Here is a 15,098-nt window from a genome sequence, read left to right on the forward strand (position 1 = left end):
ATACGTATATATTTACTTATGTTATAGCAAATTTTAATTCGGTAAAAAGTGTACAAGTGTTCATCAAGTTGTACAATTGATAAATGTATGCATATGCTTACGTTACTTTCCACTTCATCGTCACATACACCGTGAATAAAATATTTAAATAGTGGAAATAATGTAAGAAACATACAAAGTAATAGATCACTGGGTATGTACGCTATTACTAAAAATGTAAAAGCACATGCGTGATACTTTCCGGACCAACCAGAGCCAACATGCGCAGAATGAATGAAAGTCAACAAATTTGTTGATTTGAACATACGAATTTCTTAGGTTAAATCTATATGTATATAACTTTTTATTATTTTTAATGTATTAAACTCTACACTTTATTGATGTTTGTATAAATAACTGTAAGAAATGTTTCGTTCAAAGGTACGTTGACTAGTACATTAATTAATGTACAGAAATGTTCCATTTATATTCATGTAAAATAGGTTAGAATTGATTTCAATAATATCAATTTTCTGTGTAGATATTTTCTATTTTACAAAATACGATACACAGAAATTTATATAATAATGGACATCCTGGTAAATGCGCATTGTTTTCGTCAAATACTTCGGATACAACTTTAACAGAATCATCAAAAGAGGCTATAAATACAGACATAAATGTAGCTTCAGTAGAAAATTCAACAGAAACTTTAACAGATACCTCGAGTCAAATACCAACTAATATTTCAACAGAAGCTTCAACAGAAATCACAACTACATATGAAGATACAGTTCAAGCATCATTCACAGATACGTCCTCTGTTGAAAAGGTATAGAATGTTTTTATAACATAAACATAAGAAAGCCCTTATCTTTGTTGTATGTTATAATGTTGTTAATATATTTTTGTTTCAAAGTCTAGATATTAATAAATATAATCATTAATTTTATTTTAAACACATTTTATATGTTTAATTTAATTTGGCAAAGAATAGATGAAGAAATATTTCTCTAAAGATATTTATAATGCAAATACAACATTCTTTATTATAGTATCAACCAGATAAACTGTATAAGAAAATAGAAATAGAAGTAAGGGGACATGATCCTGCTGTATTAAAAAGTTATGTAACTTTTACTACTATGGCAGCAAGACATTTAGAACTTGATGTTAGCAATATGTAAGTTACATTTAAAAACATTTTAATTTATAAGTAAACTAATCTATATATATATATATATATATATATATATATATATATATATATAACAATATAATATTACAATTTAACAGAGTCTCACCAAGAAAACCTGTTCACGAAAGATTGACATTGCTTAAGTCTGTTCATGTTCACAAGAAACATCGTGTACAGTATGAAACAAGAACATATTATAAATATTTTGAGCTTTTCAAATTAACAGGTTCAACAGCAGATACTTACTTAGAATATATAGAAAGAAATCTTCCAGAAGGAGTTGCAATGAAAGTTACAAAGGTATTATTGAAACTCTTTATTTTTCAATGTTAAAAAAGTATAACGAATTGACAGTTACCTTTTATAGGTGGAATTAAATAATTTACCAGAAACGGTTCAACAAGCATGATGGTTACAATAACAAATGTAGTTTGTTATATTACCTTAAGTTTTATGAATAGTAAAATAATTTATACAAAATTGGTCTAAATTTAATGTTTCCTTTATGAGAGTTATCACTAATATGTGTAGAAACCAGAATATGCTACTGTACATACCACTCTATATTATATTATTTATAAAATTACAGTAATTTAAACACATTTAGATCACTGCTTTGATGATAATATTTTGAGATAAATTTCTAATTTTGCTTATTTTTGTCCTAGTCCTGGTAAAACACTTTCTATTGTGAACTTTAAATTGACTTTATGTTCCATCTCTTTAACCATACATTTTCTATATTTTTTTCAGTAATTTTTATCATATTTTTATGTTTCATTTTATTAGCATGTGAATGACTATTATTTAATTCTAGAAACTAGAATTTCTTTTTTGCATTTTAAATGTAGTATATGCCTTTTGAAGTAAATTTTCATTACGCTTATTTAAATTTATGTTTGGTTCTTCATTTTGATGCTTTCTGTTTAACTGAACAGTAGCTATACACCTGTATAGTATGAATTCATGCCCTATAAATGCATGAATAATAAACAAAAACTACATACACATTTCTTATACATATGACCATTTTAAATATTCATTTTTTATATTATTTACTTACGAGGTTGTTCGGATTGATAATATGTATCAATATGTAATCCACGGGTTGAATAAATTAAGGTTATAATAAGAAGAATAATTAGTCCCTTTGTCATTTGAAATAGTATATGAGTACTTTATATCTGTTTTACAACGTCTGAAAATTTTTTCATGAGGAATTTATAAACGTCTGAAATTTTGAAGAACAAAAAAAACAATCATTAAATCATCATAAAGAACATGTAAAATTCGTAATAGTAATATTCAATAATTAAAATGATAAATATATCATTACCTTAGTTAAAACTTTCACGTTAGATTGAAGTGCATAATTATTAACTGAATTTTCAAATTTTCACGTGTAACACTGTGAAATAAATGGTAGCAGCTGTTCTTTTCTTTTATTCTTTTTAACATCTTTCAAGACAAACCGGTTTAACGGAGGCGTCAAGTTAGACGAGTATGCATTTAGAATATTTTTCATAATATTTCCTATACTATTTGTCCATGATTGTTAAAATACATTTCATATAAAGTGCTATAAATTGGAAATATATTTTACAGGATTACATACATGCTACTTATGGTATTCATTTTAAATAAAAATAAACTATTTAATAAGACTCTAATCATTTGATTTATAAATGATATTAATAATTTAAACTTGTTTGCATTGCAATCGCTGAAAAATTATAAGCCAGTAGTAAACATTTCATTTTTGTCAATTATTTCATTATTCATTTATTGATTCTAGCATTTCCATTTATATAAATACAATTCTTAGGACGACCAGACACGAATATAATCAATCTGGAAGGTAGCCATTTTACCATTTTCTCGCTTCAAACTCGGCAACCATTGATTTCTTGCACGCCAAAATTGTAGCATTGCCTGAAATGTGTAAAACATAAATTTATTTATTTATAAAATATTCAAATCTTTTGGACATTCGTTACACATGAATTTGAACATTCGTGACGTATTTTACAAAAAAGTAAAAAATGCTGTTACCTTCGCCGCGCTATTGGACCATGGTTTTGCATTTCCTGAATTAGTTGTTCCATCAGGAAAGAATCGAATACCACCAACACCAACGCCAATACTTATGTAAAACTAAATCATGAAAGTAAAAAATCAATTAAACATTATACATTTATTAAATTATCATCAATTTTACCTCTTGATCAAATGGAGCAATTTTGTTAACATCATTAACTTGCTCCCATCCATTCATTCCAGGACTTAGTGTACCGACATTTTCACCGTCTACCAGAAACTGAAACCCATCATTATTCCAAATGGTTGTATAAACATGAAACTCTTTCGTCCATCTTTCACCATCCTCCCTTATTTTCGAAATCATGTGCTTAGCAATGTGATTTGTAGTTCCTGCCATAATTCCTAAGTCTAATCTTCTTGAATCAAAAACGTCATTATTAGCGACGTTTATTAAATTATCATTTCCACGTGCAAGGCCGAGAATAACGCGTCCACTGGAATATCCGGGGCCATAATTGTTGTATTTTGGCTCCAGCCACATTTCTGTTATATACAAAAAAACATTTAAATTGAGTCACCACAATATATTATTATTATATTCAAGGGTAAAATATTTGTTTACAAAAATTATTTCGTACACAATAGTTCGGGTATGATTGTAAAAATGCCGCTGAAGAGTTGTCTGCTTAATTTTTTGGTAGAACAAATTATTTTATATATAGTAATAATAATTTTATTGTAGTTTTATCGTGTTATTATAGCCAATAAAATTATTATACTCATATATCCTTACATACAGTGAACACAATTTAGATATACTTTTTAGATTGATGTAAATTTTTGTTTATAAGCATTTAATAATATTCAAGTATTCACCTGGATATAGCCAGTCGCCCTCAGGAAATTTTGCTCGTATCTCAATTTTGCCGTATCGGAAATAAAAACTGTTCTTTGTTGTTAATCTGGCAGATATAAGTGGCGGTAAAATATTAAATGCTACGGCTTGTCGCATACACTCCTTTGGAAAGATACTCGTACAACTACATATGTAAAATAAAAATGATTGAAATTGTTAAAGTAATAGTGTTATACTAATGCCTTGAGCGGTTTATAAATTTGACGAAAACATTGAATAAACATATTTTTTGATCAAAGAATGAGAGCAAATGATATTGAATGTTCGAAATATTGTTCAAATCGCTTCTTTAAAAATGATTGAACAAATCCACGATATGGTGATAAGTAACGAAAGATTAAAAACGTGTAAAATTGTTGAAGATATAAAAACGACTTGAACGACTACATATATAATATTTTATAATAGAATTTGCAGATAATAAGATTGTCGACAATTTTTGTAGAACGACCATCATATTTTCAAGCCCATTTTATTATTTTCTATATGTATACCACAATTTTCATACTTCATCTAAAAAACATAAAACGATCTGAGAATTTAATATAAATTTACCCGCTAAGTTGTAGCGTTCCAAATGCAGTTGCATTTTCGCCATAAAGATCTTCCAAAACCGCTGGTTTTATTCGTAATACTCCATCTTCAATTACGGTTAAAAAGTCGTGTTGATCATTGTGATATACACAGAATTCATAGTCCTATATAAAATATATACATATCAATAGTCATCAATGTTACATTCGAAATCCAAAAAAGGAGAAACATGAATAAAATTCTATTGTATTCAAACATTTTTTATGTATGTTCATGACTCACAGGGCTCAACGGCATTTTAACATCGTGACTCCAAATGGATGTATTTAGAGAATCAAAGTTATCCTCAAACAATAGTGTGCTAGAAGAATCGTTGGGTTTTTCTGTGCTGGGACTTTCTTGTGTTTCTGCTGTAATTGTATAAAATACCTCTGCGTTATTTAAAATTATTTCTCAGAATTTTTAAGTCAGAGATATTATAAATTTTATAGAGACTTTATAAATTTTTATATAATTTATTATAAGAAGAGTTATTGTAGAGTACATACATGTAACTGTCCATTTTTTATTTCCTTTTTGGTAAGGAGTCCCATTAACTAACACGTGAATCCAGTAATGTATAACATCTCCATCTCTTAAACTTATATCTTCATCCTCAATCGTCCATTTTCCATCATTTTTTCTAAATACTTCACCAGATATTTGTCCTGACTGAGTAACTTGAATTCGTTTATTTATATTTCCTTGAAACGCAAAGAACTGTATTCCTGGTTCATCTAATATTAGAATGAGAAATAAAATATTTTATTGTAGGACAATAAACTTGTGATAAAATGTGAAGGAAAAGGACGGGTACAGTTCTAAAATATTTTATGCAAATCTTATTTTAAAATGAATGTACGAAAATACGTATTTTCTATATTTACATATATGATATTTTCTTTAGAAATAAATATGATATTTACAGAAATAAGTAATAAGTTGTTTTGAAAAACACTACTCAATAAAAAAATTGTCCATTGGGCGAAACGATCATTTTGTATAGAGTTTAATTAACTGATTGAAATTTATATTCTCAAGAATTAAGAATATTTAAATTCGCCCGCGAAGTTTGAAATACATTGATGCGCATGCACACGGTTACACATGGCGCCATTCTACCAATCTTGCGAGGAGTAATTATTTGTAAGGAAAGTTTGTTGAGTAAGACTGGTCTTCTCGGGGAATCACAAATGAAATAAAAAACTAAAAATAGCAATCTATAAACGTATCAAGTAATATTTTTTCAAAAACCAATTATTTAATATTAAAAAAAAATAATGGCACTCATAAAGTACCACTATCAACTTCTGTCATTTTTATTTTCTTTCATTACAATAATAACATCGAGTTCGGAAATTGATAATTCCTTCTTGTTTTGAACAATTCATTCTTTCATTTCAATAATAATAATTAATAATAATTTATATGAAGATTCATTAATTACAGAAAAAAGTTCCAATTAAAAATCTTTAATTCAATTTCGCACTAATTTCTTATGTGACTAATATACAGTATGTAAAATAAGGTATAAATAAAAGCAACTAACAATTAAATTTTGTAGATAATTATTTTTACTCACCAGGTATTGAAATTTGAATTCCTTGTGGTTGTAAAATTTTGAATGTTGGTTCAGGTAAAACATACGAATTTACCAACGTGATAACATTTTCGAACGTTAAAACAAATATCATGGAAATTAAAATGGATTTAACACTGTAGCTGAACATGTTTATTAAGATTGACAGTTTGTCCGATAAAGTAGGAAGTTATCTATGACGACACATAAGGTCGTCGATGAGAAACGAAAAAATAATTGTTCGCGTATAAAATCGCCAATACTACTGATTTAACTATGCAAGGGAGTATAACTCTGATTGCTTATAAAACTCTTTAAATCCCCACCTTTTTAACTGTGAATCAGAGTTTCGCCAAAGAAAATATACCATTTGTATAAATGGTTCTTTTATTTGTATTTAAGTTTCAGTCAAATTAAATTTGTTAATATTAAGGAATGTGATGCTATTGTCTAACACAGTTTGATAAACTTTAAAAATATTAATTCTTAAAACTGAAAATATATTGTTTCGTTTAGAATTGCATTTTCCGCCAAATATAATGTCACAATAATAGCGCTGATAGCGCTCTCAAAATATGGCGGAGGTTATTTCTATTGTAATGTCTTTCCAGCCTTTTGTTTGATCGATATATAATATATAAAAAGTCCGTATCATGTTACTAACTATAAATGTAATAAGAAATGGACTTTCCAAAGCCCAGTTGTATGCTTCAAAGTTGAACAAAATTAACAAATGTGTAATACAACAGACTGGTATTCAATGTAGAAGAAATATAGGTTATGCTGTAACCTATCATAATATTTATTCAAATAATGATTTGACAGTGATAAACTATAAATTAATATCGAATTTTAGTTCAGATAGTAGCACGCATCCTCAATCTGAACTGTAAGTAAATATTATGGAAGATTGGTCTAGTTTTCTCTTAAGTTTTATGTTTATAAGATTAGCTTAAGATTTGAGATTTTCAGTATTTGTGAAAAAATTATTTTTTATCATTGTAGAGAACTTTCGCCTGTGCAGTTTGAGAAAGTTTCTGATGAAACTCTTGAATCTTTGACTGAGTATTTTGATGAACTAATAGAGAAAGCGGCTCATTTACAGGATGCAGATATATCATATGGAGTATGTTTTTGTATAATAATTCATATTACTTATGATAAATTAAATTATGACTTTTAAACATAAAATATATTAATTTTATAGGATGGTGTATTGACTATCAAGTTTGGTAGTAAATACGGTACTTATGTCATAAATCGCCAAACACCAAATAAACAAATTTGGTTGTCTTCTCCAAAGTCTGGTCCAAAAAGATATGACTTCGTAAATGGTAAATGGATTTATAAACATGATGGAAAGTCATTACATGAGTTACTGAACAATGAAATACCAGCAATTATAAGGGATCAAACAAACTTTAATAAATGTTCCTTTAGTGGAAAAGAGAGGGAAGCCGCAATGAAGACTCTTTAATCACACATTTGGCGCTAAAAGTTATAAACTTTATTAGAACAATCAGATGTACTCTATTGAAAATAGAAAGTTTCATATTTCATGTATATATTTGAACAAATTATAACTTTAAGTAATATATAGTAATATTGATGTGAGTATTTATATTTTTGTAAAATATTCACACGATTAAATATTTGCATGATAGAGTGGCACATGATGTAGAATTTTTAATTTTCATAGTGTACTTTGAATTTTATGATTAAAATAATATATTTATAAATATAATAATATAAAAACCGCAAAGACATAAATCACACATGCATAGTCAATTTCTATATATATTTGTTGATCTTTATTAAATATTTTGTAGTTGTAAATAAATAATATACTAAAGGTTTAAGCATTATTACATATTATTAAGTATATTCATACCTTTATTAATGTATAACATATCTGTAAATATATTTATATATTATTCTTTATTGAACAGACAACAGAAATGGAGATTGTAGAAGATGGAAATTTAGTTGACCGTGTAAGAATTTTATTACAACGGGATATGCAATATTATCAGGTATTATTAATCATAGTGTAATAGTATCTTTGTAAGGTGAAAAGTACTCTGATCTGACGAAGTTCCCAAATTATTTATCTCCAAAAACAAAGTTTCGAATGAAAAATTTCGTGTAGAATTTATTTTAATTTTTTCATGCAAAATTACCTCCTTTTTGATTGTATTATATTTTGTATTATAAATAAAATTGATTATGCAATTTTAAATGTTTATTTTAATAAATAAGTTATAATAAGAATTGATGTAACACTAATGTTAACATAGTGTTCACTTATTATAAAATAGGGTTTTAATTAGAACAATCTGTCGGCGAAGGTCACTCAAGTTAATTTTAATGAAGAATACCTATAGTATGTATTTTGTTTTGTAACACTGATGTCATAATTTTCTCTGTATTGAGTACGAATCTGCAAAATGTTTCTTTTTTAATAAATTGAAAAGTAAATTTATAAATTAAAAAATTGGTACATAAGGGATGTACATTGAACAAGGACATAATCACAGAAATATTTTACACAATGATACAGGAAATGCAAACGGTATTGAAAGAGTCGCTTTGTACACGTGTCCACGGTGGAAAACTCGATTTTCCTCGACATGCTTCATTCGCTGCTGTTAAAATTGTTACATGGTGGGAAGCAGATTTTCAAGCTGCTTTCAAGTGTCACTCTGGATTAACGAGTGCAAGCGAACATGACGCTACCGCAAACGTAGGAACCGAGGATAGAGTCATAAAAAAAATTCAGCCATCCGAATTCATACTTCTCGTTGTTGACACCTCTGATAAATTATTAGGTATATTGCATATTTCATTCTGCAAAATTTAAGTTCGAATTTCTTACAAATAGTTTTCAGTTCTGTATTATAATATAAAGTTATTAAATTATTGCTATTGTGTCATATTATCCCTTAAATAATTTCAGAACATTTACATATGCTTATTCAGGAATCGTTGGATCACGCGGATTTGACGGTTTTAACTGCTACTTTGGGAGCAGCTGCGCTCATACGAAATTGCTTATGGTGTTATAGTCAACAAGCTAAAAGTGTGATTTCTTCACATTCAAGGTATATTACACAATGAAATAAATGTTTAAACTCTTTTATCTTGAACTTATTTTCAATTCTCAAAATAAAAGGAGGAGAAAATAAATATTGAGAACAGGTATATACAGGATGTTTCAGTTCATGGAAATCAATTTCCTAATCCCGAACTTTTCGTTCTTTAAAAAAATGATTCAAATAAAACTTACTGTGTTTCAACTACTCATGATATAACAAATAAAGGAAGAAGTAACGTTTATATTTTTAATAGATTTATTTATGAATAATTATGTTGATTATTAAGTAGTAAAGCTATTACAGCATAATACTCTAATTTTTAAAATTTGATATGTTTGTTATTAATAGCGAGAAACTAAACAAAGCATACAAATCTTATCATGAAATGGCTGAAGCAGTAGCGGAAAGATTGTTGGATCTACACTGCCGTTTAATTTCATTGTACATATTAAATGAAGCTGACTCTCTCAGCTGGCATGATACTAAACCTTTTTTTGAACGAGAGCGTTGTTCTTTTTCAATTCAAATGTGGTGGTTATATATGCAAGGTAATTAGCGCTAAACATGTCGGACACTTCGTATACTTCATATTGAAAATTTTTTAAATTTTCAAATTGGTAGTTCTTAAATTTATTTTTTAAATACATTACAATAACACTGTTAGTATTACCATTAATTATATCGAATCTTATTATTTTTAGGGACGAAGGCCGATTTGTGGAACACCGTTTCCCCAAAAATGGCACAACGTGTATTTTCCGGAATGTTAAACGAATCTCTGTCTATCCTTGTAACAAGATTTATCTATGTAAGAATACTTATAAATGTGCATTATGTATACAAGATGTTTCACAATTAGTGTAGATCCCTGAAATAGGGGATAGCTGACGTGATTCTAAATAAAATATCTCTTTGCAAAAATGCGGTTTGAAGCTTCATAAATTCAAAAACGAAGTAAATTCAGCTACTCCCCATTTCAGGGACCTACACTAGTTGTGAGACACCCTGTATATAATAGAAAACATTATTTTGTTCTAGGGTCGTCCAACTTTGGCACGATCTGAACAATTCTGGACAGACGCTTTCAACGTCCTTTGTTGTACGGGATATCTTGCATTGGGTGCCTGTATCAATGCTACTGAAATGATTGGAATAAAATTAAATAAATTATCAATCTCTGTTAGAGATATACATGCAAAATGCAATGAGCTGTTGATTTGTTTATTATTGAGAGGCACCCCTCTTCAAGATTTATATCAAGTATAAAAATAAGGATAATATAATAGAATAAGTCACGTTTTGATGTTGAATCATTTTCCTGTTTATTTATTCTATCTTTTACATTTGTTTTACATTTGTTTATTACCTTGTATTACTTCTATTTATTGAAATTATGTTTCATTTTTTGATTCACGTAAATCATATTTATTTACTTTTTAATTGTTTTAATTTTATGTGTACTTTTATTCAATAAAATAAAATTTGCAGTTTTGTAAAAATTGTCCTATTATTTATAGTTATGATATGTAGTAACCTAATGGTAACATTTATTATTATTGTTCAAAAACGTTACCATAACGACTAACATAAATTAACAAATAATATTCAGGGGAAGTTATGACAAAATAAGTTACTTTTAAGTGTTATTGATTCGTTTAATTAACAATGTGTATAAATAATATATATAAATGACTTATTTAAAAACAATTGAAAGTTGCAGTAGAGATTATGTTTCAGAATTTCTATTTATTATAGGCTTTCAGAGTTGGGTTTGATAATTTGAGTATTTTACAACCACGTCTCGGACCTGCACCTTGGCTGCTAATATGTGCACCAAACTTAGCGGGTTCTCTCGATTCTGATGTTTACGTCTCAAACTTGTCAGAAGACCGATATGTAATTTTGGAACTGAATGTTCTCAGGCATCAACCTCAACCAAATTGGCCTCAAGTAATAAAGGTATCTATGATACTTGTTAAATTTTGAATAGAAAAATGACTCCTACAAGCTTTTAAACAAACCGAATAAAAGATTTCAAGCTTATTTGAAAATTATTTAAAAACTGATTCAAGTAATTACAATTTTTTTATATTTTATATTGTTTAAATTATTATTTGCAAGTAATTTAAATTAATTTAGGTAGTTTAAAATTTTTACAGGTACTTTCTATGAATGATTATGCAGTGGCTAAAATACTGTTGAACACATTGATTCACGAGTGTGGTAATTATACGTCCGAAGACGATTTTGATCATTCAAAATCAAAACTTGATGAACACGGTTGTGGTGGTTTTTTGTGTAGTAACACAGCTTGCAATCAGATATTAAAAGTGACTCCAGCATCAAGTCTTTATAGTTTAATGTACATTTTAACATGTGTCGCGCAGGATTGTGGTCATGTTATCGCACCAGTTTTGGAACGTAGTCACGAATGGTCCAGTTATGTTGATCGACAACAGGTATTTTTTAGAATTTTAAAAGTGAGAAATAAAACGAGAATGTAAAAGATGAGAAATAGTATTTCAAAGTGAAATTCACAAATTATACATGTACCACTTATGAGCGGCTTTTATTATGATAAAAGTGAGCTAACTTTATATTGTGGAAGGATTTAAATTTCTTTATTTTTCAAGATTTCTCGTTTTATATGACTAAAAAATATAATAAATAAATCTTGAAAAATGAAGTTGACGCTTTTGCATTTTAAACAGATTTAGAATTATTTATTAACATGATTTAATAATGGAGTAATTATTTATTACCTTGATTTATAATGTCCATTATATACATACATACATACATGTATCTCTTGTATTTACACAGGTGTGGAATCAGTCAAGACCACCATGGTTAAATGCAATTTTAAATCCACTGCATAGTATAATGCAGCCGATCATTGAAATGCTTTTGGAAGCTGTAAGAGTAAGTTACCGTTTATAAATAACGCTTTACACCTATAATTTAATGTATGAAATATAACAACACACAACATGAAACAAACACAGTATTCTGTAATAATTTCGACAATGTCATTTGTTATGATAAGTGAATCTTTAAAATTAAATTGCATCATTAAATTTAACTAACATCACACAGTTTTAAAACCCTGTAAAACTAAGATTAAAGAAGACCTAATTAAGTAGACCTAAAATTAAAAAATTAAAAAATCCTAAGATCTGAATGTTTACAAAATTCTGAAATTTTAGACAGGAGCAAGTATGTACCAGGCAATGTCACTGGTAATTGGTTGTTTCACTGAATTGTACGTGACTTTACCACCTGCTGTTTTAAAAACCGTATTAGTACTGAACGAGTACATTCCTGCCCACTGCCATCCGATCGGTGGAAATCTTCTTCTTCACATTCTTTGTGCGTCGCTCTATACTGCCCTTCTTGAGTATTCCAAAACCTGCAAAGAGGAAGAGGAAGAGAGTCCAACTTTTAAAGAAGTGAATTACGAAATGAGTTTCTTCGATTCTAGTGATTCTTCGGCGATCGTACTTGCCTTGGCTGAAGCCATTTGTAGCATCGATGAGGACAATAAGCACACTTCTCAGATTGACGATTTTTTTCAACTTGTTAAGGACAAGTAAGAATTTTTATATTGTAAGTTTTTAGTGCTGAATAGGGTTAATTACTACAGTGGATGATGTCCAGAATTCTAAAGAATTAACCAATGCTAAATACGAGAGATTTGAGGCTTTCACGACCAAGCAGTTATTGCTGTTTACACCCGAATTATTTATTACACCCGAAAGTCTCAACAGCAATAAATGCTAAATACGGTAAAAGTTTTAATTATTAAATATTAAAATTGTTATAGTAACTACTTGTTGAAGAGACTTATTTCTTGTTGAAAGACTTGTTTCTTGTTGAGAGACTTGTTGAAGAGACTTTTTCAAGTGTTTGTGAAATAATTGTAAAATATCCATGTCACCAACCAGTGCTATACTGTATCTTTACTAATACCTTAGTAAATTATATTATATTCAAAATTAATTGAAGATTTGAATTATTCTTTCAGCATCCATGAAACAAATGAGGACCTGCACGTTAACAAAGCTAAAAATATATCTTCCATCATTGAAACATACACTGATGAACTATTGTTTACCAGTTCCGGACGACGAGCTTTAAAAGTACATAAAAATTGAATTATCTGTGTGTTAAACTTGTGTTTTAATATTGAAACTTTTATGTAAGAGATTAATATATTATAGAATTTTTTATAGCTTGTATGTTGTAGGTAACGCATGAATATTTAGTACGTGCATCTGATTTGGTGTTGAATAATCTCCGACAAAATAATACTGAGAAGTTGATGCCTAATGTGCCGGAAGTCTTTCCTTTTGTTAAACCGCTAATTCATATAATGTTTCACATTGAGGATAGTATATTTGATCAGGTTAGTGGTAAATTAAGATAATTAATAAATGAAGAAGAATGAAAAGTTTATAAGATAAGAAAAGATACTTCTTTCTTTCTATATTAAGTGTTGTTTTGACAATTATTTATTTTTTATTTTTCCTTTTGAATTATAATTAAATTTGAAAAATATTAGAGTAGTACAAATTATTTAGAATGAAAGTTGATGTAGAAAGTTGAGGTAGAATAAAAGTTACAACAAAAATTAGAATAGTAATGGTAAAAAAATTTGAATGTCAAATTTTAATGTAATACAGTAATATTATTAAACATTTTGTGATATACGTATTTGTAAATAATTCTTTTGTACAATATATACATATAGTTGATCTGTAAAAAAGATGCTATTAATTATATAATTCTACTTCATTCTAGTCACGTACATAAAGTAATAATTATGATTATTGAAAATTTAGTAAGAAATAATAATACTGATTTTTTTTAACAGTTTCTTACACAATACGAGAAGACAAATTGGAGAAAATCTTTAAAAATGCCGCTCTCTGTCACGGTTGATCATGCACGAAGTCAACTTCTATTACGTCCAGAATTCAAAAATGTCGGCGAATTATCACACGAAGATAAAGAAGCTGTATATTTGCTTAGAAAAATTTGCTCTTCCGTCAAAACAGCACATTTCAAGTAATTTTGTATCACAGAAAAATGTAATTGAATTAAAATTTTTATTCCTCAAATATTTGCATAATATTTATTAATGTGTAAGTGAAATTTAAGTTTGTTTAAAATTACTAAAAAAAGTTCAAAATAACAATTTCCAATTTGGTATGATTTTATACCAAAAATTATTATCATTGATATTTTAATATTGCTTAGAATATAAGCTACATTGTAATAAATAAAATTGTTTAAAATATACAATGACAAATAATAAAAATAGTTATATACATAATAAGTACGCTGATATATAATTTTGTATGTTTAAGAAAATTAACAAAAAGACAAACACAGATTACAGTAAAACTTTATTTATTATTCTATAAATAAGCATCGAATTCAGACAAATATAGCACAGACAGAAGTTCTAAATATATCATTTACAGTAATACCTTTTATTAAACTATTTTTTTTTTCGACATTATCATGCATTATCCATTTTCAAATATATCTTATACTTTTATAATTAAAACTTTGAATACAAAGCAGTTAAATATTGAAAATGAAACTTGCAATTCTTTTGCTAAGAATTTGATCAGTTTTAAATACAGAAATAATTTAATAAAATAAGTAATAATAATTTATAGAATCAGGTATTACACAGTCAATAATTATCAT

General features: G+C 27.7%; 4 protein-coding genes across 7 annotated transcripts; 3 read left to right on the plus strand and 1 right to left on the minus strand.

Moving 5' to 3' along the window:
- The first annotated feature begins 69 nt into the window (after nt 1-69).
- Nucleotides 70-7,406, plus strand: mRpS10 (mitochondrial ribosomal protein S10). Of its 3 annotated transcripts, none has more exons than XM_076534010.1 (5): nt 70-420; nt 521-811; nt 1,035-1,162; nt 1,276-1,477; nt 3,003-3,394. In XM_076534010.1, exons 1-5 carry the CDS (start codon nt 406-408, stop codon nt 3,021-3,023), a joined length of 657 nt encoding a protein of 218 aa, XP_076390125.1. In that variant the 5' UTR covers nt 70-405; the 3' UTR covers nt 3,024-3,394. The 3 variants fall into 3 exon arrangements, with proteins under 3 accessions (XP_076390125.1, XP_012141629.2, XP_003699227.2); XM_012286239.2 differs by lacking the exon at nt 3,003-3,394 and adding an exon at nt 7,291-7,406 and having other exon boundaries at nt 72-420; XM_003699179.3 differs by lacking the exon at nt 3,003-3,394 and adding an exon at nt 1,545-1,657 and having other exon boundaries at nt 79-420.
- Nucleotides 2,929-6,650, minus strand: LOC100880512 (beta-1,3-glucan-binding protein). Its single transcript, XM_012286344.2, has 8 exons — nt 6,289-6,650; nt 5,216-5,443; nt 4,950-5,077; nt 4,689-4,831; nt 4,094-4,257; nt 3,396-3,760; nt 3,230-3,331; nt 2,929-3,109 (listed from the first exon to the last, which is right to left on the minus strand). The coding sequence occupies exons 1-8, from the start codon at nt 6,434-6,436 to the stop codon at nt 2,999-3,001; spliced, it is 1,389 nt and encodes a 462-aa protein (XP_012141734.2). The 5' UTR covers nt 6,437-6,650; the 3' UTR covers nt 2,929-2,998.
- Nucleotides 6,797-8,524, plus strand: fh (frataxin). The gene is made up of 3 exons (XM_003699177.3): nt 6,797-7,174; nt 7,291-7,411; nt 7,493-8,524. The coding sequence occupies exons 1-3, from the start codon at nt 6,939-6,941 to the stop codon at nt 7,760-7,762; spliced, it is 627 nt and encodes a 208-aa protein (XP_003699225.1). The 5' UTR covers nt 6,797-6,938; the 3' UTR covers nt 7,763-8,524.
- On the plus strand, nt 7,841-14,561 carry LOC100879507 (uncharacterized). 2 transcript variants are annotated; one of them, XM_003699169.3, is made up of 14 exons: nt 7,841-7,895; nt 8,235-8,318; nt 8,846-9,113; nt 9,242-9,386; nt 9,729-9,928; nt 10,082-10,188; nt 10,419-10,640; nt 11,136-11,339; nt 11,540-11,839; nt 12,204-12,302; nt 12,587-12,969; nt 13,405-13,519; nt 13,627-13,785; nt 14,254-14,561. In XM_003699169.3, exons 2-14 carry the CDS (start codon nt 8,244-8,246, stop codon nt 14,449-14,451), a joined length of 2,475 nt encoding a protein of 824 aa, XP_003699217.3. In that variant the 5' UTR covers nt 7,841-7,895; nt 8,235-8,243; the 3' UTR covers nt 14,452-14,561. The 2 variants fall into 2 exon arrangements, with proteins under 2 accessions (XP_003699217.3, XP_076390124.1); XM_076534009.1 differs by lacking the exons at nt 7,841-7,895; nt 14,254-14,561 and having other exon boundaries at nt 8,241-8,318; nt 12,587-12,749; nt 12,862-12,969; nt 13,627-13,767.
- Nucleotides 14,562-15,098: the final 537 nt, after the last annotated feature.

This window comes from Megachile rotundata, chromosome 7 (genome assembly GCF_050947335.1).
Source record: "Megachile rotundata isolate GNS110a chromosome 7, iyMegRotu1, whole genome shotgun sequence".
Lineage (NCBI taxonomy): Eukaryota > Metazoa > Arthropoda > Insecta > Hymenoptera > Megachilidae > Megachile > Megachile rotundata.